We start from the raw sequence: 21843 nt of genomic DNA on the forward strand, positions 1-21843 counted from the left end.
TGCTTACTCCGCCTTTTTTTTTTTTTTTTTTTTGGACCCTTCACATTTAAGAACTGTTTTAGTTTGGCAAGGTTTTGTCATGTTTTTGACAAAATTCTATTATTCTATTTTATAATAATAAAAATATGATTACAATTTATAATATCTTTTTAATGATAATATATTTTTAAAATATTTATTCCGGTCATGGCAAAGCTGAATTTTCAGCAGCCATTACTCCAGCCTTCTGTGTCACATGATCTTTCAAAAATCACTTTAATATGCTGATTTGGTGCTTAAGAAACATTTATTATTATTATTATCAATGTTGAAAACTGTTGTGGTGCTTAATATTCTTGTGGAATCAGTGACACTTTTCTTTCAGCTCAAAAAAACAGCATTTATTTAAAATAGAAATCTTTTATAACATTGTAAATATCTTTACTGTCACGTTTGATCAATTTAATGTGTCATTGCTGAATACAAGTATTAAGTATTGCCAAAAAACTGTTTGCCGAAATTTGTTTTATAAAAATTGTTTACTGTATATTGTTTATTAAACAGAATTGATTTATTGGTGCGGATTTGAATTGTGTTGCATATTCTGTTTTCACATTGATTAATGAATTATTAATTTTTTTTTTTCTTTAGGGTCAGGTTCAGAGTGGGATGCGTTCTGGGATTCGTATCGCTCAGGGCAGCTACATTCGTATCACTGTGAACAAACCCATTCCAGTGCAGGTGGATGGAGAGCCCTGGATACAATCACCTGGACAGATCATCATCTCAGCTGCTGGACCAAAGGTGCTTTTATATATTTTATATTTATATACTTTTAACTCATTCATACCCCGCTTTGTCTGGTTGGTTCACTTTAGCTGCTTAGCAGTATAAAGACAACACAACATTATGAGGTGGAATATCCTAGATCTGAATTTAACACTCAAGAAAGGTCACTAAGTAAGCCTCATTAAATATTCATGAGACATGTGTTCCGCACAGTTCGATTTGTAATTCACATCGTGGCCTCTTTTGTTTTTTCACAATTGATTGCAAAAGTGTTTCTTCTCCGGTGGAAGAATGCAGATGTTCCAGAATTGTTAATAGAACCAAAGGTCATTCGGTTTCAGAATTTTGCTTTCTCACCATCTGTTAGCCTTCAGTTTTAATATAAAGTTCTGTATATTTAAAAAGGCTTTTGTTTTCTTTTTTTAGGTTTGCATGCTGAGAAAGTCCAAGACCAAGCAGAAGAAACAATCAGGCAGTTTGAAGGAAGGCCGTTCCGACAGTCCAGCTCCCAGTGATGGTGGGCAGTGACAAACCGCACAAACAGTTCATTGACAGCCCTTTACTGTCGCCTTGACAACTTTTCTTTTAGTCTGTCCTCTGTTCTTTGTTACAATCTGGGTGGGTATCAACATTACTTTAGCTGAACTAGAATGTGTTAAGCAGACATCTCTATCATCTCATAGTCTGTAGTGTCCAAATGCCCCGTCTGACGATAGCACTGCAGTCTGTTTCTCAGGACTCTAGTTGCCCTCGGCCTGTTTTTGCCTTAGATATTATTGTTGGTTTTGTTTTGATTGCCAAACCGCATCTTCTTTTCAAAGGGAATATTGTCTTAAAGTAGTCCATCACTGAAATGCTACGTCACCAGTATTTAATCACATTGCGCTCATCACAAATGCCAAAAAATACAGTTTTGTGAACATCACCAAGTTATTATCAAGTTTGCCAAGTTTGTATGTGACGATGGCCTTTTTGGTTTATGGTACATACTGTGACTCACCTGGTCATTTTTCGTCTTTATAATGATTAATGTCTTACTTGAGGTTTATTTGCAATAGGGCTGTCAAAATGGCTGAAAAACTACATTCAAATTTTATACTTAAATATTATTAATAATTATATTCAAATTTAAAGTGCATAATTTCAGTTACGGTGGAGAAAAGCTTTTGGGTTCTCTTCTGAGGCCACAAGAGGGCGCAGGGTACATTTTTCATTTAAAAACACATGCAGTGGGATGGGGAAAAACCCCCGCCATAAAGTCTCGAGATATGTTTTTTCAAAGTTGAACTTGCATTAATTTTATATGTTTTTCTAAACATGCGGCTCTTTTGTGCGAGACGCGAGTGCAACGGTGATAGACGTCCCTCTAGAAAATGCGCGAAATATGTGTTCTGTGTGAACGGCTTGGTTTCAGTTTTGACGTGTTTTAAAAGTTGAACTTGCATTAAGTTTACATGGCTTTCTAAACATGCGGCTCTTTTGTGCAAGACTGCAACGGTGATAGATGTCCCTCTAGAAAATGCGCGAAATATGTGTTCTGTGTGAACGGCTTGGTTTCAGTTTTGACGTAAACAACATCTTCTTCTCATTGATGTTCTCTTTTTCCGCTATATTTTTAATGAACAATGCAGCAGCGCCGCATCCAGTGGGTTCAACTGGACAGGATAACAAAAACATTAAAATGCAACAACACTTGCATCGTCATCGCATCTCGTGCACCACTGATAAGGCTGCCTCCTTAACGCACACCTAAAATTCGAATGCAACGTTTTTGCATTCGAATGTGGATTTTTATTTTAAATTCGACGAATATTCGAAATTCGATTTTTTTTTTTTTGACAGCCCTAATTTGCAATAGCAGCCCCCTAGTAGATTTCCACAAGTATCTGAACCAAAATAATGCAGTATAAATGTACAAACGACTCTAGTTCTTCTTCATTAAGAGCACATTTGATTGTATAAGTGGATCGGGGAGAGATGATGGTCTTTGTATATCAATTTTGTAGCTTTCTCAGCTGTGAGACTGGCGGCATAATCATGCGCGAGACACAATGTGGCGTCATCACAGCCGTTTTGTAAAAGACGGATGAATATCAATAGCTTTTTGAACGTGTGTGGTACCGAATAATACTGTGAAATGCTTAAAAGAGTTGTTGATTTTACGAAGGATGAATGTTTGTAAATTCCCTACAATGTTTGTTGACATATGCACCACTTTGGGTGTTAATAGTAATATAATGCGTACGATACTTGATAAAACATTCCATGCAAGATCACCTAGCATATGCGGTATTTAACATGGTGCCAGTAACTGGTTATATGAACCTTTAAGCCAGCATAGCTTTATCATGTTCTTGTGAAGGCATTGATTTGTAAGTAAGTAAATATTTTACTGTTACCTGACATAGTAGACAGTCGTGTAAAGCTACTCGTCCTATTGTTAAGCTAAAACTAGAGGCGAGCGCAGTGCTGTAATATATTGGCTAGTGTATATGTGGTTTCTGTACAGTGACTGGTCAGCCCTGGATTCATGAGGCTGGCCTTAGATATTGTATGTATGATCGGTTAGACACTCCACTCCCCATCAGGCTTGCATTATTGGCAGGCTGTTGCCCTGTAAACGTGCTGGATGCAGGGTGCAGCCTCGGCCACCAACGGGACGACTGTCTGACTTCATCTACCTCGTCTCACCGGCACACATCACTCCGAGAATCAAGTTCTGCCAAGCTCGCCCAAAGACTTTTCATCCTGCACTTCATGGATTGTGTCTGGGAATATTCGGAATAGACCATAATCAGGTTGGATGCCATATTGAATTTAACACAGATGCCACAAAATGCATGCCTTTTGTGAGAAAGTGTAACGTGCTAGAGCAAAACAGACACTGTTTTTGGAATCAGCACCGCAAAATTAGTAGGGCCCTATGATTTCTGCAATGCGGAAAACGCGGATGGAATCGCAGAATCCAGTCATAAAAACAGAATTTACTGTATAATGCGGAATGTCACAGAATTTGCCAAATTTAGTTTGGATAAATCAAAAGTAGGTCAGTACACTTAAATCAAACCGTAATATGGACTAGTGTCTGTGAATATTAAGCCGCAAAAATACTATTTAAATATGAATCCTGCATGTCTCTGTGTGAATGAATGGGGCAGACGCACGGTTTGGTTTACTACACATACTGAAGCGCGCGTGACACTCGCGGTGTTTTCAACCTCTGCTGCCTCAATATATGAGCACATGAATATAATCTCTACAACTGCTCTGAGTCACTTGAGATATCGTCATATCATATACAAACAGAAACCTAAAGGTCTTCACAGAAACCCATCAAAATAAAAGTTTGGTTTAACTTGAAGAAACTGTGACAGAAATATTACTTAATGTAATGATAGTACTACTACTAATTATAAAATTATTATTAAAACATTATTTTTAAAGGAATATTTACCAGAACATTTTTTTTTACTAGAATTTATTTAGCAGAAAACTGTAAGTGCACAGCACAGTATTTCTGGAAAAATTAATAAAATAAAATAATAATACATTATTTTTTATAAAATCAATTAATTGGATATGCTTTTGATTATTCATATTTAATGAAGCTATTAAAATGGAATCCAGAAAATTAATAGAAAACATGATTTGGTAAAAAAAATAAAACCGAATTTGAGAAAAAAACAAAACATATTTCATAGGCCCTTAAAAATTTACTTTTAATAAATTGCTGTTTAATGTACGTTTCATGATTTCAATTAATTTGACATGATTTTGAATGAATAAAATTTCATTTAATCATTAAAACAGAGTCTAGAAAAATTTAAATGAAAAAATAAAAATAAAATTGATTTCATAGGGCCCTAAATTAGTAAGAAAAAAGTATTGGATTTCATTCAGCTAATATAATGCAGATCATTGTTATATATACTATGACCAATGGTTTAGGTCTCGGTGGCTTTTTAGTTCAATGACAGATCCAAGATGAAGATGCAGTCTTCTCTCGCTGATTCGCCCTCGCTCATGTCGTTCATTTGCCAGCAATGTGTACAGTGGTGATTTCTGCAGTAGGCGTGCCTGTTGCCAGGACAACCCCTCGGGTTAACGTGCTGTTCTGTGGTGTGGTTTGGCCCGAGCTCTGCGTTTAGTGCCTCATATAAGTGCTTCTAGAACTACCACGGTATTGCCGTACGTGTGCGTTTAACTCTATGCCATTCTGTTTGTTCTGCTGGTTCAGTGACTATGAAGTAGAACCGTGCTGTTCTAGGTCTTTTAGAGCTGATGTGCCTCCTAATAGGGTGAATTGCATGAAAACACGTCACATTTCACCCCAAAAAATCAAAAGAAAAAAATCTCAATAATAATTTTAAATTATAGGACCATTTTAGGACCAATAAGGTTTTTTTTTTGTTTTTCATTAAAAAATTAGTCACATTTAAGCACCAAAAATTCTCATGACACCGTAATGCATCCAGAATTTTTCTAATTTTTTTTGTAATTACCATAAGAATTTTAATTTGCATTAAAGGGAGTACAACAATTACTACAGTTCTGTATAAATACTTGACAATATCTTGAAAGTAATGAATAAAGCAAAGTATAATTTCTTATTTCTTTTGATTTTAGAATGAAAATATGACCTTTTTGTGAGATTCACCCAATAACTTTGTTCAGTCAAAACTGTTTAAGTTATTTTACCTCCTGGCGTGATTGAAGTTTTCTGATTACTTCTTGTAAAGTGGGTTAGAATTAATGTTCTGAGATCTATATAGATGTATATTTTTGGAGAGAAAATGTTTTTAATTTGATCTATAAAGATATTGCACTGACTGTACTGTTTTAAAGATGCTTTTAAGTGTACATTGTGTTTAATGAATATTAAATAACAAAATGTATAGATATATTATCAGCTGTATAACAGATGGATGTGTCCAATGGAAAAAAAAAGACATAAATTTGGACTTTTTAATACAGTTCTGTTCTGTCGTCTTGTTTTGCATGATTTTCAAAGTTCCTATTGTACAAAGTAACAAACGTGATCATTCAAATAGCACCAAATGTGAGCCATAAATCACTCTTTGTGCCTTCTGTTCTACAAAACATGATTAGTAGGTCAGTCAGTTATTTACAACCGTATAAAATGGCTAAAATTATACATGTTGAGAAATCATCAAATTATTTTACACCTAATGATTTTCAAGTTTCCTCAGTATAAATGATTTAATAATAGTATGAAGTAGTTCCTTCTCAAATAAATAGCTTAAATGAGAGTTCGATCTGGAATGGGCACAGAATTTAAGTGCAGTATGACGCGAGGGCTCAGCCCAGGCTAATGTTCCCACCATACAATGTGATGAGAAGAATCATGGCAAATCCTGTCAGCATTCCTGCGTTCTGGATGGCAAAAAAAATTATATCGGCCTTCGTGCTCTGCACTTGTTCACTGGCAATCATGTTCATTTCAGGCAGCTAGGTGAGAGCGAGAGAAAGATGGTCAGTATTTGCTCCGCTAACACAGATTTATGTTCCGTTCAATCATTAAAAATGGAGCCAAAGTCATTTTCTCCTCATTTTAACCCTAAATAAATGAAAAATATGTTCAAAACCATGTTCTATTTAAATAAGTAACCTAATAAAGGCTATTGGTGGCCAATTTGAGACATGACCAGCTTAATACTGCTCACTTTATTTCATTAACGCCCCAGTTATTTATCACAGAATGCATTACTGAGGCAAACAATGTTTCTATAATGCATCTGTAATAAAAACTACTTTTTGAGGCTGCCTCCATGCCTCTAGGTGTCAATATAGGACCAGAATGATTAGTCAGGATTGTTACAAAGAAGCAATAAATTCTGACAAATATGGTAACATAATATTTCTTATTTAGCTCAAGTCATAAGAAAAATAAACACTAATCGTTATAAGTAAAAGTGATTAACAACAACAACAAAAACGATAAGCATTGAAATACTGTTCCATTCACAAATTTAAGGGTTTTAAGGATTTTTTAAAAATGTTTTTAAAAGTATTTTATGCTCAACAAGCTGCATTTATTTGATCAAAAATACAGTAAAATATTCAAATAAGTGTTTACTATTTTAATGTATTTAAAAAATATAATTTATTTCTGTGATGGCAAAGCAGCCACACAGTCTTTAGTGTCACATGATCCTTTAAAAATCATTCGAATGTACTGATTTGCCACTCAAGAAACATTTCTTATGATTATGAATGTTGAAAACAGTTGTGCTGCAGAATATTTTAGTGGAATGCTTTTTTTTCAGTATTCTTGAAAAAGAAAATTAAAAAGGACAGCATTTATTTCACTGCAAAAAAAATATATATATTTTTTTTCTTGTTTTCCATTCCTATCTTCCTATCATAAATAAAGATACAGTTACTTGAAAAATAAAATAAGATATTGTAGCAACTCATAATGTAATAACAGCACATAATGTAAAAACTGCACATAATGTAATATTACATTATTATTGTAATAAAATGTTCATCGTAATAATTCTCAAAATGTAATAAAATCTTGAGCTCATAATGCAATAATAATTTTTCAATGTAATAACAATTTTTCACATAATGTAATGTTATTGTATGAGAAATGTATTACATTATGAACACACTGTGACAAATTATAATGTAATCACAGTTCATAAGGTAATACCAGCACATAATTTAAAACAATGTTTACAATATAATAAATTTGAGCACAAAACGAAATAAGTTTTATGTAAAATAAGAAAATTAGGCTTATTAGGCTACATTGTGAACTTCTTTTATATAAAAAGCTGACTAATTTAGTGATTGACGTGCTTCATCATTTATATATATATATATATATATATATATATATATATTAAACGGCTTATAGGCACAGAAATGATGTGTGATTGTAATTTGTACTTTATTTTCAACATATCCTGTGATGTACATTCATGTTATACATGTTATGTATTAAAGTGAAGAAATGTTCATTTAATTCGTGCTCTGTGCTGCTGTTGCCTGAGGCAGATAACGCGATCTATCACAGACTACATTAGACTTTGGAAACATTTTTTTTTTTTTTCCAAATTTGTTCATAAAAAATTCCTTCAATTCAAGGACATAGAATTTAGTAGGGGCACAACTGAATTGTTCCTAGCAATAATTTTGATCAAACAATTAAAATATATTTGATGTAGGCTAATCACTGTCATTGTCATCATACCACGGACATTACCTGAGAAGTTAGTGTAAATACGTCAGCAAACTGCGCTCTTTCAAGGACGTGCATTTAATGCATGGCCAAAGAACATCATCTAAGTGTTTAAAACATGCAAAGTAGGATTGCCAACTGTTCCCGTATTTAACTAACATTCCATATTAAATTCCATATTAAATCCATATGGAAAGCAGTTTATCGTGTCACGCCCAATTTAGGGAGCTAAACACTCTCACAAAAAAAAAACAAGAGCACCCTTAGTTGAAACTGTAATAATACGATATTTGGCAAACTCTTCTGTGCATATGTGCATTTCCATTCGGGAGAGCATCAGATGTTTCTATTTACAAAGTTTGCAGCATTGAGCAGTGTAGCCAATCACAGACAAGTCCATTGAACCGGTGAACTGAGATGAGTGACGGGCTCAGTGCATTTGAAATTATAAAGGGAGCACTCTTTGCATGTATTCTAGGCATCTGTAATGTATGGAAGCCCGTTTCCACCACTGAATAAAAAATGTAAAAAAGGTAATTGCGACTTTTTATCTCACAATTCTGACTTTTTTTCACAGAATTGTGAGATATAAACTCGCAATTGCGAGACATAAAGTCGCAATTCTGAGAAATAAAGTCAGAACTGTGAGATATAAACTCACAATTTGGACTTTTTTTCTCAGAATTGCGTGATATAAACTCGCAATTGCGAGTTAAAGTCCAATTTTGAGGAGGGGAAAAAGACTGCTATGTTCTCAGAATTGCGAGTTTATATCTCACAATTCTGATTTCATAACTCGCAATTGCGAGTTTATATCTCACAATTCTGAGAAAAAAAGTCCAAATTGTGAGTTTATATCTCACAGTTCTGACTTTATTTCTCAGAATTGCGACTTTATGTCTCGCAATTGCGAGTTTATATCACGCAATTCTGAATTTTTTTCTCAGAATTGCTAGTTTATATCTCACAATTATGACTTTTTAACTTGCAATTGCGAGTTGTCGCAATTAATTAATATTTTTTTATTCAGTGGCGGAAACGGGCTTCCATAGTAATGCATTCAGAATTTTAATAAAAGGTTGTTTTTTTTTCATGATGCTAAGAGGAACAATGTCCCCTCAATAAAGTTCAGCTATAGTTTAGTTATTCTATATAAATGCTAAAATTAATCTCAGATGTGAACATATTTGCTTTGCTTAAGCCATTCATGTACAATATATATTAAAAAAAATATATATATATATATTCACCATTTTAACTAAAGCCTAAGTGTCTTCGTCTTATGTATATATAATAAGTATTGTACCATGATGATGATGATGATAATAATAAATGCATGAATATTTAAATCTGGTGCATTTCGTAGGTAGTTTACACCAATGTTTTTATGTTTAAAAAGCCTATTACAATTATGACAACATGACAATATTTTTGGTGAGTTTATAATGTAATAAATTTCTCATAATGTAATAAATGTTATTACATTATGAGCTCAAGATTTTATTACATTTTGAGAAAATTATTACATTATGAACATTTTATTACAATAATAATGTAATACTTATTACATTATGTGCAGTTTTTACATTATGTGCAGTTATTACATTGAGTTGCTACAGATATTAAGTCTTGTTCTGAAAAATGTATGTTTAAAATATATTAAACAAATAAAAAAATAAAAATCTACCAGTGGGGTAAGAAAAATAAATAATTCAAAGGGAAAACAAGACTATTTTTCTTACACCACTGACAGATATGTTTCTTGTTTTAAGCATAAAAACTCACTTAATTTTGATAAATTATTTGGAAAAACAAGACGTAATATCTCGCATCGTTTGTTTCTCAAGTAAATGTAACTTAAGACTATTTGTTGTTTTTTTATGTGTACTAGAAAATGACATCTAAGAATAGCATTTTTGCGGTTAAAATAGAAATCTTTTCTAACATTCTAAATGTCTTTACTGCCACTTCTGATCAATTTAATGTGTTCATACAGAATAAAAATATGAATTTATTAATAAATGTTGATAAAACGTTATGTGCTTTCTAACCCACACTGCTCTTACCATATCAGCCAAGGCGATGTAAAGGAACATGCCACCAGCAAAGGCAAAGATGATGCTGGGGGCAAAAGTGCTACCCAACAAGATGCCCAGGACCAGGCCCAAGTAGCAGGACATAGCAGACAGCAGGTTGAAGAAGACGGCCTGTGGAACGCTCAACCCTGCGTTCAGCAGGATAATAAAGTCGCCTACAGGGGGAGACAGAACACAAATGTGCTTCACAAGGGCAGCAGCCAGTCACAGAGGTGGTTTGGCGCAGCTGACAACATTTCCGGTTGGGTAAATGAGTCCGTATTTTTCTTACCCAGCTCATGAGGGAATTCCTCACAGACGATAGCGATAGAAGTGCTAAAGCCGCTGAGAACAGACACAGTGAACGAAGCGCCGATGGCCAGTCCGTCAATGAAATTGTGGAGAGCATCGCTGAGGGAAATCATCCATGCCACCGTCTTCACGCTGGCCAGCCGTCCTCCTCTGAGCCATCTGCAGGACCCCTGCAACGACGTTCACATCTAAATTAAAACCTCATTTTGTACTATAACAACATCTCTTGAGCTTCAACCCTGGGTTCATATTTCAAACACTATTTACTTTTAGCCCCGAGGTCTAACTTTTTGTATTGTTGCAGGGGCGAAATGACGATCCCAATTGCATGGTGCTCGTGATGTAGGTCAAAGGGCAGAAGACGATCTTGTTTCTGCTGGCAGCTGTGACAGATGAAAGTAAACACAGCTGTGTGTGTCTCTACGGCTGGACTGTACGTTGCACTGACCTGCACGCTATCAACTACTTAATTCTGTACCAAAAAACTGCTTTTTAAAACTCCAAACACTCCAGTCATGTCATGTTACATGCTAATGACACTTAAACAGCTGATATGGGGCTTTATTTGATCTTGCTGAAGGAGAACTGTTATGACCCAAGATTCTGTAACAGCCTGGTCGTCATGACAAATAATGATTATTTATCTCTGTTTGATAATGACAGACACTTTCAAGTAATCTTAAACTGCTTACTGCTGTGATAATCAAACAGTCTTTATAGATATCATAAAAATTAGAGGTGTTTGCTAATCCAAGCATTACTGATATAATTGCTTATATGGGGATTTGAATAAATCTATACAATAACAAATCAAATGATTCGTTTTAAAATTTGGTGCATAACTTTTCCTGCACAGTTTATGCTGCAGACATTAAGGCTGCACAAAAGCAAGCACAAAATCCTGCAAACTTACATTTGAGGAGGTTCCTGGGCCCTTTATAGAGAGCAGACTATCATAGAGACTTGAGGAGGTGGGCTCTTTAAGAGCATGCAACCACCCAGAACACCTTAGCAAACGCAACGCAATTCATTGGCATCCTGTTTTTTTGCATGGACAAGCACCACAGAAAATGTAAAAATCTAGTTTTACTACAACAGAATTCACCATGTAATTCACAAGTAGTTTTAGCTTCATTTCGAGTGGGAATGGCTGGCCTATTTATATCATATATTTATTTTTATATTTATACTACCCTTCAAAAGTTTGGGGTTGGTCAAATTTTTCTGATTGGTAAGATGTTTTAGAAAGAAGTCTCTCATGTTTACCAAGGCTGCATTTATTTGATCAAAAATATTAAAGCAGTAATATTGTGAAATATTATTGCAATTTAAAATAATATTTTATATTTGAATATATTTTAAAATGAAATTGATTCCTGTGATGCAAAGCTGAACTTCCAGCTGTCATTACTCCAGCCTTCAGAAATTGATTTGCTGCTCAAAAAAAGTAAACAATGACACATTTTTTTAGGTTTGATGAAAAGAAAGTTAGCATTTTTAAAATGGAAATATTTAGTAACATTATAAATGTCTTTATTGTCACTTTTAACGTGTCCTTGCTGAATATAAGTTTTAATTTATTTAAAAAAATTTAAAAAAAAATCCTACTGACCCCAAACTTGTGAACAGTAGTGTATTTATTTTATATTATACTTTTAATATTATACTTGGATCAGTAAGCAATTGTCATGGGCAAGCACCACTCACACTGAAAATGTAAAAAATGTAGTTTTACTATAGTACATTTACCATTTCATGTGGGAACAAATCATTATTTTCCCAAACTGTTAGCTATTTATATACTGCTTATGTAACTTATGGCTATATTTAGGTCATTTGCATATCTCTTGGCATTATGTGTAATTTTTGTGAGATCTGACCAGTTGTACCTGCTCCACTGAAGGGTCAGAGGTTATGCTTGCTTTGTCACTACTGGCAAAGTTGAAGTCAGAGTCCACCGTATTGATGGCGCCGTTCTGTTGGATGCCCTCCGTGGGCTGGAAGTGACTGTGTCCGTGGCCCTGCTGGGGTTCGAAAATGAATCATATGATTACTGCATATGGTTTAAAAGAACATACATGCTAATATACAACATATCTGACATTTACCATTAAAGAAGCTTTGCTATTTGCTTGCAGTTAATTGGAATTATAAGTATGAGATAATATAGTGTCAATAGTTTATCATCACAAAATAAACGTTTTATCACGCTGAAGGAATTGGTTTAGCGATAATGACCAGCTGACTGTGCACTATCCTGCTTATTATGCAACTACTGTATTTATCAAATATCAAATATGTTATATTGGTTTGAGTGTAAATATTTTATTGCATATGAAAAAATTATGCAAAGTGAAATATCACTTTTTTTGAGAATTTTTGACTGCAGAATGCTGTGACTGACCAGGATCAGAGTCAAGTATTCCAGAGAGCCACGCAATTATGTCTTTGACTATTGTTGATTAGTTTTAAATTATATAAAGTTAAAAAAATTAATGAAGAGATCACATGAATCCAACATTTGAACGTTCAGTCTTCATAATTCTGAGATGAACCCACCTCATGTTCTGGTTTCAGGACTATCCTCAGGATTTTTTCAGTGACGTACAGCGCATAGAATCCTCCAAAGATCCCAACAGCTTGGAGAACGTAACCATCTGCTTTTGGGTCAAACCCAAAGGCCTGTTCAATTAGAGGAAGTAATCATGTGTCTTTGAGCAAGTTAAAACCAGATAGCCAGAGTTCCCTGTGTACACATGCACATTATTAAAGTTAAACTGCAAACCCAAAATAAATATTACAACATGTAACCATTGCCAAACGAACGTCACGTCATGCAACCATCATGTCATCACATATCAAGAAACATTAGCAGCATTTGCACTCTTCTAGAAAATAAAAACGAATGAATGAGTCCAGTTCAAAGAGCATTTGCATTTTATTATTATGCAATCATTTTAAGCATAAATAATCTGCATCAGCATCATGGTGCTGATAAGAAGGCAATTAAAGATGTATAATTGGAGGTTGATTTCTATGAAGCAAGAATGATCCAGTGCAGGTTACTGGCTTCATAATCCTGTTGTGCCACCAATGTGACATTGCCAACAACCTCTTAGAAGACTGTCCTAAACTGACCTAAATGACTTGAAGAAAGCTACCAGGGGACGAATGCAAACTCTGAACTATGTGAATGTGACAAACTTAGAAATGGAAAAGCATTTCACCTCAGGTATAAGTTGGAGAGCAGCATTGGAGAAGAGCGTGCCAACAGCTAGACCAATGAAGTAGGTGAGCACTTTGGGGAAGTAGGGCTTTTTAGTTACGGGAATGAGAGTCAGACCCAGCAGTGAGGCCAGATTAATGATGGTAACTGCCAAGAAGCCAAATCCCCATACTGTGTGCAGAAAGAGAGGGGAGAGCTCACACAGCTAACATTATACATAAGGGTAAATCACATTTCACCTCAAAAAGAAAAAAAAAGACAATTGTTTTGCATAAAAAAAGTTTTACTTTGTGGTGTTATTTTTAAGACGGCTAATCATAATTGTCTGCAATCGCCCTCATTCTCAAGTTATTTTCATTACTTTATTACAGTGCTTTATTACTCTATTATACTGATACACAGCTTTGTTTTTTAAAAAATAAGCAAAAAAAGCAATATAAAAATAATATATGTACAAAAATACTAATGTAATACGTAATAATCTTTTCAGGTTAGGTTTAAATAAAGAAAATTGTGTTTTGCATAAATTTTTGCTTCGTGATATTTTCACTACTGTAAAACAGTATATTTTTACTCTATTATAGTAAAATATTGTTTTGTTTTGCATTAAAATAAGTGTTATTTTAGTATTATTGAGATATAGTTTTTAAAAATAGTTTGAATAGCCTTTTGTTTTTATATTTTTCACTTTAATTTTATTTCATGTTTTAGTCATTTTTTTGTGTTTTTGACATTTGTATTAGGTTTATATATATATATATATATATATATAAATAAATATGTCCATATAAAAACACAAAAAAATGACTAAAACATGAAATAAAATTAAAGTGAAAAATATAAAAACAAAAGGCTATTCAAACTATTTTTAAAAACTATATCTCAATAATACTAAAATAACACTTATTTTAATGCAAAACAAAACAATATTTTACTATAATAGAGTAAAAATATACTGTTTTACAGTAGTGAAAATATCACGAAGCAAAAATTTATGCAAAACACAATTTTCTTTATTTAAACCTAACCTGAAAAGATTATTACGTATTACATTAGTATTTTTGTACATATATTATTTTTATATTGCTTTTTTTGCTTATTTTTTAAAAAACAAAGCTGTGTATCAGTATAATAGAGTAATAAAGCACTGTAATAAAGTAATGAAAATAACTTGAGAATGAGGGCGATTGCAGACAATTATGATTAGCCGTCTTAAAAATAACACCACAAAGTAAAACTTTTTTTATGCAAAACAATTGTCTTTTTTTTTCTTTTTGAGGTGAAATGTGATTTACCCTTATGTATAATGTTAGCTGTGTGAGCTCTCCCCTCTCTTTCTGCACACAGTATGGGGATTTGGCTTCTTGGCAGTTACCATCAGTATTAGGTTTATATATATATATATATATATATATATATAAATAAATATGTCCATATAGTTTTAAATAGTTTTTATTTTACTTTTAATTAAATTAGTACATTGTTAAACTAATTGAAAATGATATTTTGCCTTGGCAACTACCTAAAAAAACAAGTTGGAGTTTTTATACACTTTATTTCAGTTCATGTTTATTTCCAGCCTGGTCTCGTGTTTATACGTAGGTATTAATACGTAACATTTACAAGCACAAAACGTACACTTTTGTACGTTTTTATTAATGCCAAAACGTACAATTTAGACGTATTTCAACGTTTAAAACGAACAAATCGCTACTTATTTTTAGCTAAAAAACGTAAAAATATTTACGTATCTTTTATATCATTAAGATATTCGTATCAATGCATTTTTTGTTATCATTTTATCAATAAGCTATTTAGATTTTTAGACCCCTTAACCTACCCCCAAACCTACGTCAGTTTTGTACGTTTAAATGCTGAAAATACGTAAGTAAATGTACGTTTTATAGAACCACATTTTACGTAAAATACATACGAATTATCATGAGATCACGTTGTTATTTCAAGTAACTAATTTTTTAATTACGTGACTAATGATTTTAGTTAACTATAATAACTGAGAGTTATTAAAACAAAGAAACAATCGTCTATAATTTATTATATAATTATATATATGTTTTAAGTTTACAGTTTTTATTTAAAATAAAAAAATAGCACTTTAAAAATAGCACTAATACAAAAGTTGTGTTTTGCATAAAAGAAGGCTTTAGCTTTGTTAAATTATTTTTAAGCCAATTAGACACAATTGTCTGCAATTGCCATTATTCTCAACTGTGATTTTCATTACTGTAATACAGTATATTCTTATTATAGTATATTATAGTTGTTTTTAAATGAGAATAAAATCAATATTGCACTAATACAGTTAAATAATATATCATTATTTTTCAACTTCTGAGATTGTTTTGCATTAATAGAAATATTTTGCATAAAGAAAGATTTTTTGTTTTGTGGCATTGTTTTAAAGACAACAAAACAACTGTATGTAATTGTCATAATTCTCAAAAGTGATTTTCATTATTATAGTAAAACATGCACAGTGTTAATTTTTATTAAATAAGCATAAAAGCAGTACACAAATAACACTAAAACAAAAAATACTAATTTAAATATATTATTATTAATAATATCTTGTCTACTGAGCTTGTTTTGCACTTGATGGGAAGTTTACAGCTTTGTAACAAACACAGTTGTCTGTAATTGCTATTATTCTCAGCTGTGATTTTCATTACTGTAATACAGTATATGTTTATGTAAATACTTACTTTTATACAGTGTTGTTTTAATATTTACTGAAGTAAGCATAAAAGAATTTCAAAAAATAGTACTAATACAAAAAAATACAAATTTAAATCATGCGTAGGCCTAATTATTTTTTGCCTCTTCTGAGATTTTCATTATTAACTTTATATGTAACTTATTTCAGGTGGCAAACTTCCCATCATTCTCTGCCATTATTCACACTAGAGGATATGAAACAGAAATGTAGGCTATACTAGATTACATCAGGAGAAAGGTCTTTGACTACTGTATAGATTAGGAATTCAGTTCAGCAGATAAAGTCTCACCATGCAGATCAGTGTCACTGTGTACTGGAGGTTCAGTTGAACAGGGTGGCAGTAAAGCTTGGTTGAGCAGAGCCGGGCAGACAGTGACCAGATGTTCCTCTGTCAGATGAGAGAGGTTCTGAAGCCCATAGTGCACCAGAATATCTTCTCCGGACACACACTGATAAACAGGGACAATGTCAAGTCAATGAAATAAAGCTAAGAATGACAAAACTAGTCCAATCATACAGTATGAATGTTTTTGTGTATGTTCTCAAATGTGTGACACATAGTCAAATGCCTATATAAAATGTCAAATATTTTTTAGTAAATAACTTCCAGTAATTAAAGTGACCAGATTACCTGAGCATGCAGAGGAATGTTCGGATCCAATTTGTCTTGCACAATTGTCTCCAATAAACTGTTAATGCCATTGAGATCCAGTGAACCGTTTTCTCCGTAAACAGCTACAATATCCTTCACGAACACCTGCTGCAGAGAGCTGGCTCTTAATCCTGAGATTACAGTTATTAGAAAGCCTATGAACACATGAGTGAAAGTTTTGGGAATGCCTGCCATGCTTACAGACCACACGTTTCCGTCTGAAGCGATCCGAATGAAGCAAGAGCAGCGAGAGTTTTAAACGGGAGCAGGGCTGAATCTAACACAGCAACACATCAGCAAGCAAAGTTGCATCTTAAGAATAAAGATAAGAACAATTAAAAGGCATAATTATTTCTTCACGATTAGTATCCTCGGTGACCTGACCGATATGTCGCGCCTCCATTTGGCACCCGGCCAACCATGATAAATTCCGCTTGTTTCACCCACAAACAAACAAACCAGTGCTCAAACCAGCAGCCCCTGCGGTCAAAACATCCTGACTGTAATCCAGCAGAAGTGGCTTCATCAAAACCATCAGGTTATTCTGATATGAGATCGAGTACAAATGAATTACACTAAAGAAACTTTTGCAAGACACTATAGCTACAGTCAAAAATTCCGTTAGTTGTGAACAGCATGTGAAAAACGCCGTGCAAACATTGCATAATTTATTGATTGTAGGCAGGACATAGGCGGAGCCTGTATGTAAGTATCATATTAGGCTATTCTGTGTGCATTTATTTGATTCATTTTCAATTTCGCTGACAAAAATGGGACATGTTCAGATATTTATGAATTCACCTACAGACACTGGGAGCAAGTATATTTCAATTAATTACCTACTTGAATCTTGAAAAAAAAAAAGTAAGCTGTGTTTTATTCATAAAAAACATGTGCTCATTCAATTTTAACATTTCAACACTAGTTTTTAAAGTGTATAATAAATTGTACATTATAAGTTACATCCGTTAACACTATTTACTTTTTGGAAAAAAAAATTTCTTTAAAATCATCTTAGAGGACATAAAAGTTCCCCTAATTCAAGTAGCATTGTTTCAAATGTTTAAGTCTGTTATTAACAGAGATGGAAACTCGAGTCTGCGACTTGGACTCGAGTACGTCGCACTTAAAGGGATAGTTCACCCAAAAATGAAAATTTGATGTTTATCTGCTTACCCCCGGGGCATCCAAGATGAGATGCCGTCCGCGTGCTCAAAGCAGTTGGACATAGTGGTGTATTAGAGGTAAAATATGATATAAATACTGTTCGGTTTCTGGCACAAACCGATCGTTTCGTGTCTTAGGACATCAATGTGTCGTCACGAGCCGCAGGGTTTAATTTGGATTTGTCTGTGCATGTTTTTTTTACTCTCATAGATTTTGTTACCATTGCCATGCATTATACGACTGATAGACTGCAACGGTTGGAGTTAAAAATCATCATTTGTGTTCTACTGAAGAAACAAAGTCACCTACATCTTGAATGCCCTGGGGGTAAGCAGATAAACATCAAATTTAAATTTTTGGGTGAACTATCCCTTTAAGTCGTATAATAAATAGGCTACTTGTGACTTGACTTGGACTTGGACCTCAGAGATTTGTGAACATGTCTTTCTTACTTTCAAGAAGATATTAAAATCTATAGCTATTAAATCTTTTTCTACCTCCTGTAGCAAAAAAGCAACTAAAACTTTGAATGTATGCTCACTTTTTGATGTTTTTGTGTAATTTTTATTTGATAATTTATGTTTTGAGGGAAGAGTATGTTTATTGTTATGTGATCTGCTTATTTATTTTATTTTTTATCATTTATATATTTATTTATTACGTTATTTGTTATTTATTTTTTTGCTTAGAAAATACAACGTCCACTCTATCTCATTTGAATTTTAATTGCTATGTATTGTTTGGCCATCCTTGAACCTCTGGCTCTTTTTCTTGACATATTTTTTCTTACATTTGTATTTTATGTGTTTAATAAAAAAAAAGAATTGTGAACATGTCTGGTTATTAAACCAAGTTAACTGCTCTGCAGTGATGCTAAAGATAAAATTGGCTACATTTTTTAATATGCAAAATGATGAAGTAAATATATTCCTAAAATAAATGGTTTTATAACTATAAATAGGCCTATATAAGGATTTTCTTAACTTAAAAGGATGGTGTGGGAAACTTCAGCTGGGGCAATACGTTTTAAAAGTCTAGAAATCTTTAAATTCCTTTGGATGTCCAATAGTTAGTTCTACTGGAAATTGAGCTTTTAAATATTTAGTTTATATTGGAGTCCTATAAATATAATAGGATCTATAGTATTGGTTTAAAATTACACTTGTAAATCTGAAAGGAATCCTGGGGAGTTGCTACTGTAGAGCGCGACTTTTAAATTATTCTGTACAGCACCGCCATCTACTGGTGCAACTGAATAACGCACCGCCGATCATGAGCGTAGAAGAAGAGTTACTTCCGGCAGTGAGTGAAAGCTGTCATGTGTACTGATCCGGTTTCTTCAAAGACACGCACATCTACGTCCTTTTAGCTTGAGGTATATACTTATTTCTTTACGTTCATTCATACGCAGTTTGCTTTAAAGTCTTTTGTGGGCTTGGAAAAGCAAGCAGTTTGTCAAACCATAACGTTATATGCAACTCTACTGCAGCTTCCTCACTGACAGCTGATTAGATTTACAACAGACGGTCAGTGTGGGATGTTCACACACTTTTCTTCTTTTAGGGACAATATGACAAATCAGATAATCTTTTTAAGGTCATAATAACAAGAAGAACTAATTGAAGTGTCACTGTCCGGTTAGGGCTTGCTCAGTAACTAGTCAGTACTATCATTCATGAATGAGAGGTTATGTTCTCATTCAAAAACGAAGGAAATTAAAGCGCCCTGTAAATTTGATAACCATTGATATGTCAATTGCACTGTCTAGCAGGAGTTCTGTTAGTTTGTTGTGTGTTGTGCTCCTAAACCCACTCAGCTGCTCAGTTCTTATATATTCGAATGTGTAAAGCCATAAGGCTGACTGACTGATGGATTATGACTTGTCAAGTTCTGATTAAGTGTATTTTGTTTTTTGCAGAAGAATGTTTTTTTGTCAATGGGTGTGAGTCGGCTTGATGTTCTGTATAGAAGGCTTCTCCTCACCAAACTCTTCATTCAAGGATGGGGAAAGCCAGAGGACCTGAAAAGGTAAATTACTAACGAACTAACTAACTAACTAAACAAAAAAATTAAACAATGAATCTTCAATGACTTAACTTACGGTATGATTAAATAATGATCCTTAAATAGTAATTAGTGGTGGCATGAGTGTTATGAATTATGTTCATATTTCATTTAAAGGTGGACTTTAAAGATTATTGTACCCAAAGAATCTTCCAAAGAAGACAGATATGGATGTATGACCAAACCCAATGAATATATACAGAATAAAACAAAAAATGCAAATGATATGTAAAAATAAAACTTAAAAATAATTTTTAAAAAAATTGTAGTTTTGAGTACAGATAGTGGCATACTACACAATTGGCCACATCATACTAAATAATCCATAGTTTGGCCTTTAAAAAACATATAAAAAAAAAATATTTTTTGAAGAAAATATCTATAGTAGAATCAGAAAGAGCTTTATTGCCAAGTATGTTTGCACATACAAGGAATTTGTTATAGTGTCACAAGCTTCCAGTACACGGAGACAACAACAACACACAGATAATAAAAATGAGATGTGAATAAAATACACATGCATAAATATAATCCACAAAAAAAAAAAAGAATAAATTGTCTGCGGCGCCATCGCTGTAAGTCTGTAATTTAAGTAATTTATGTAAAAACAATATGCATAAAAAGTTTTATCTTAGTAGTGGCAGGTGTGCCATTATCAAGCAGATTGACATGAACAAAAAAAACAAAACAATGAGTGATCCCAATTATTTAATTATTTATTTATTATATAATTATTTTATGGATATTACAGAATATTTGCGTTCCGGAAGATTATTGGCAACAGGGAGAGATACAAGGATCTGGTACAGAGGGACTACCCAGTATTTATTGACAAGGTAGATCTATCTATCTATCTGTATATCTATCTATATATAAACATTTATTCACACACCACACACACACACACACACACACACATATATATATATATATATATATATATATATGTGTGTGTGTGTGTAAATTTTTTTAAATCTACATTTGTTTTTTTAAAATAAACACCTGTTCAGAATAATTGAAAATTGCATTATGACCCATTGACTGTGTGTTACCGCTGTGCCCAAAGGTAGAAGATCACACAGATTGCAAAATTCACAATGGTCATTTCATATCGCCGCTGGAGCACTTTGTCCCAGGCATCTTGCCAGCTGAGTCCGTCAAAGCCCGGTAACCAAAACAAATCACCCACAAACACTGAATGCAAATGTGAAGGATTAATGTGACTTATTGTGTGGCTTGTACTGAAAGTTCTTTCAAATGAAGACATTTTGTTTCAACTTTCCCACTAGTTTCCAGTTTATTGTACCTAAGAAATGGAAAAGGCACAGACCAGTCTGTATTCACCTGGCTGGAACAGGAGACCATGTGAGTGTGCGAAAACTGGGAGTGTTTGCGCAATATACACTTTTACTGTACAAATGTTTCAAAAAACATCTTACCAATTCGAAACTTTTGAAAAGTAGTGCATCAGTAACATATAGTTCAGCTGATATTAGAATTTCTTTTTTATTTATTGATATTAGTCAATATTGGTTATTTTATATATATTATAATTGGTTATTTTACTGTACATTATTGTTTCTCCTCTATGCCCCACCTTTTTGAAACGCGTCGATTTTTACAAAGCTCATC

General features: G+C 33.3%; 3 protein-coding genes across 4 annotated transcripts in view; 2 read left to right on the forward strand and 1 right to left on the reverse strand.

Annotated features, from left to right (window-relative positions):
- Window positions 1-1987, forward strand: part of LOC107677386 (diacylglycerol kinase theta-like) — a 34237-nt gene extending 32250 nt beyond the window's left edge. Inside the window, exons 22-23 of the mRNA XM_016472268.1 lie at window positions 631-783; window positions 1195-1987. Of these exons, the coding sequence (XP_016327754.1) occupies window positions 631-783; window positions 1195-1296 (255 nt within the window). The 3' untranslated portion in view covers window positions 1297-1987. The remainder of the gene's footprint in view (window positions 1-630; window positions 784-1194) is intronic.
- A 3413-nt stretch (window positions 1988-5400) lies between these two features.
- Window positions 5401-17642, reverse strand: LOC107677395 (zinc transporter ZIP8). 2 transcript variants are annotated; one of them, XM_016472282.1, is made up of 8 exons: window positions 16960-17642; window positions 16618-16777; window positions 13593-13762; window positions 12925-13047; window positions 12255-12386; window positions 10346-10535; window positions 10045-10229; window positions 5401-6237 (listed from the first exon to the last, which is right to left on the reverse strand). In XM_016472282.1, exons 1-8 carry the CDS (start codon window positions 17173-17175, stop codon window positions 6088-6090), a joined length of 1326 nt encoding a protein of 441 aa, XP_016327768.1. In that variant the 5' UTR covers window positions 17176-17642; the 3' UTR covers window positions 5401-6087. The 2 variants fall into 2 exon arrangements, with proteins under 2 accessions (XP_016327768.1, XP_016327767.1); XM_016472281.1 differs by having other exon boundaries at window positions 12255-12389.
- A 1805-nt stretch (window positions 17643-19447) lies between these two features.
- The window catches only part of LOC107677374 (protein ABHD18-like), a 7602-nt gene continuing 5206 nt past the window's right edge, over window positions 19448-21843 (forward strand). Inside the window, exons 1-5 of the mRNA XM_016472254.1 lie at window positions 19448-19522; window positions 20066-20175; window positions 20963-21047; window positions 21278-21378; window positions 21501-21576. Of these exons, the coding sequence (XP_016327740.1) occupies window positions 20084-20175; window positions 20963-21047; window positions 21278-21378; window positions 21501-21576 (354 nt within the window). The 5' untranslated portion in view covers window positions 19448-19522; window positions 20066-20083. The remainder of the gene's footprint in view (window positions 19523-20065; window positions 20176-20962; window positions 21048-21277; window positions 21379-21500; window positions 21577-21843) is intronic.

This window comes from Sinocyclocheilus anshuiensis, unplaced genomic scaffold, assembly GCF_001515605.1.
Source record: "Sinocyclocheilus anshuiensis isolate Anshui unplaced genomic scaffold, SAMN03320099.WGS_v1.1 scaffold352, whole genome shotgun sequence".
Classification (NCBI taxonomy): Eukaryota; Metazoa; Chordata; class Actinopteri; order Cypriniformes; family Cyprinidae; genus Sinocyclocheilus; species Sinocyclocheilus anshuiensis.

Coding starts and splice junctions, on each gene's coding strand:
- LOC107677395 (XM_016472281.1), bottom strand. CDS start 17,175: ATGGCAGGCATTCCCAAAACTTTCACTCATGTGTTCATAGGCTTTCTA. Junction 16,778..16,959: donor ACATTCCTCTGCATGCTCAG/GTAATCTGGTCA, acceptor CCTGTTTATCAG/TGTGTGTCCGGAGAAGATAT. Junction 12,390..12,924: donor TCCTGAAACCAGAACATGAG/GTGGGTTCATCT, acceptor TTCGAACCCCAG/CAGGGCCACGGACACAGTCA.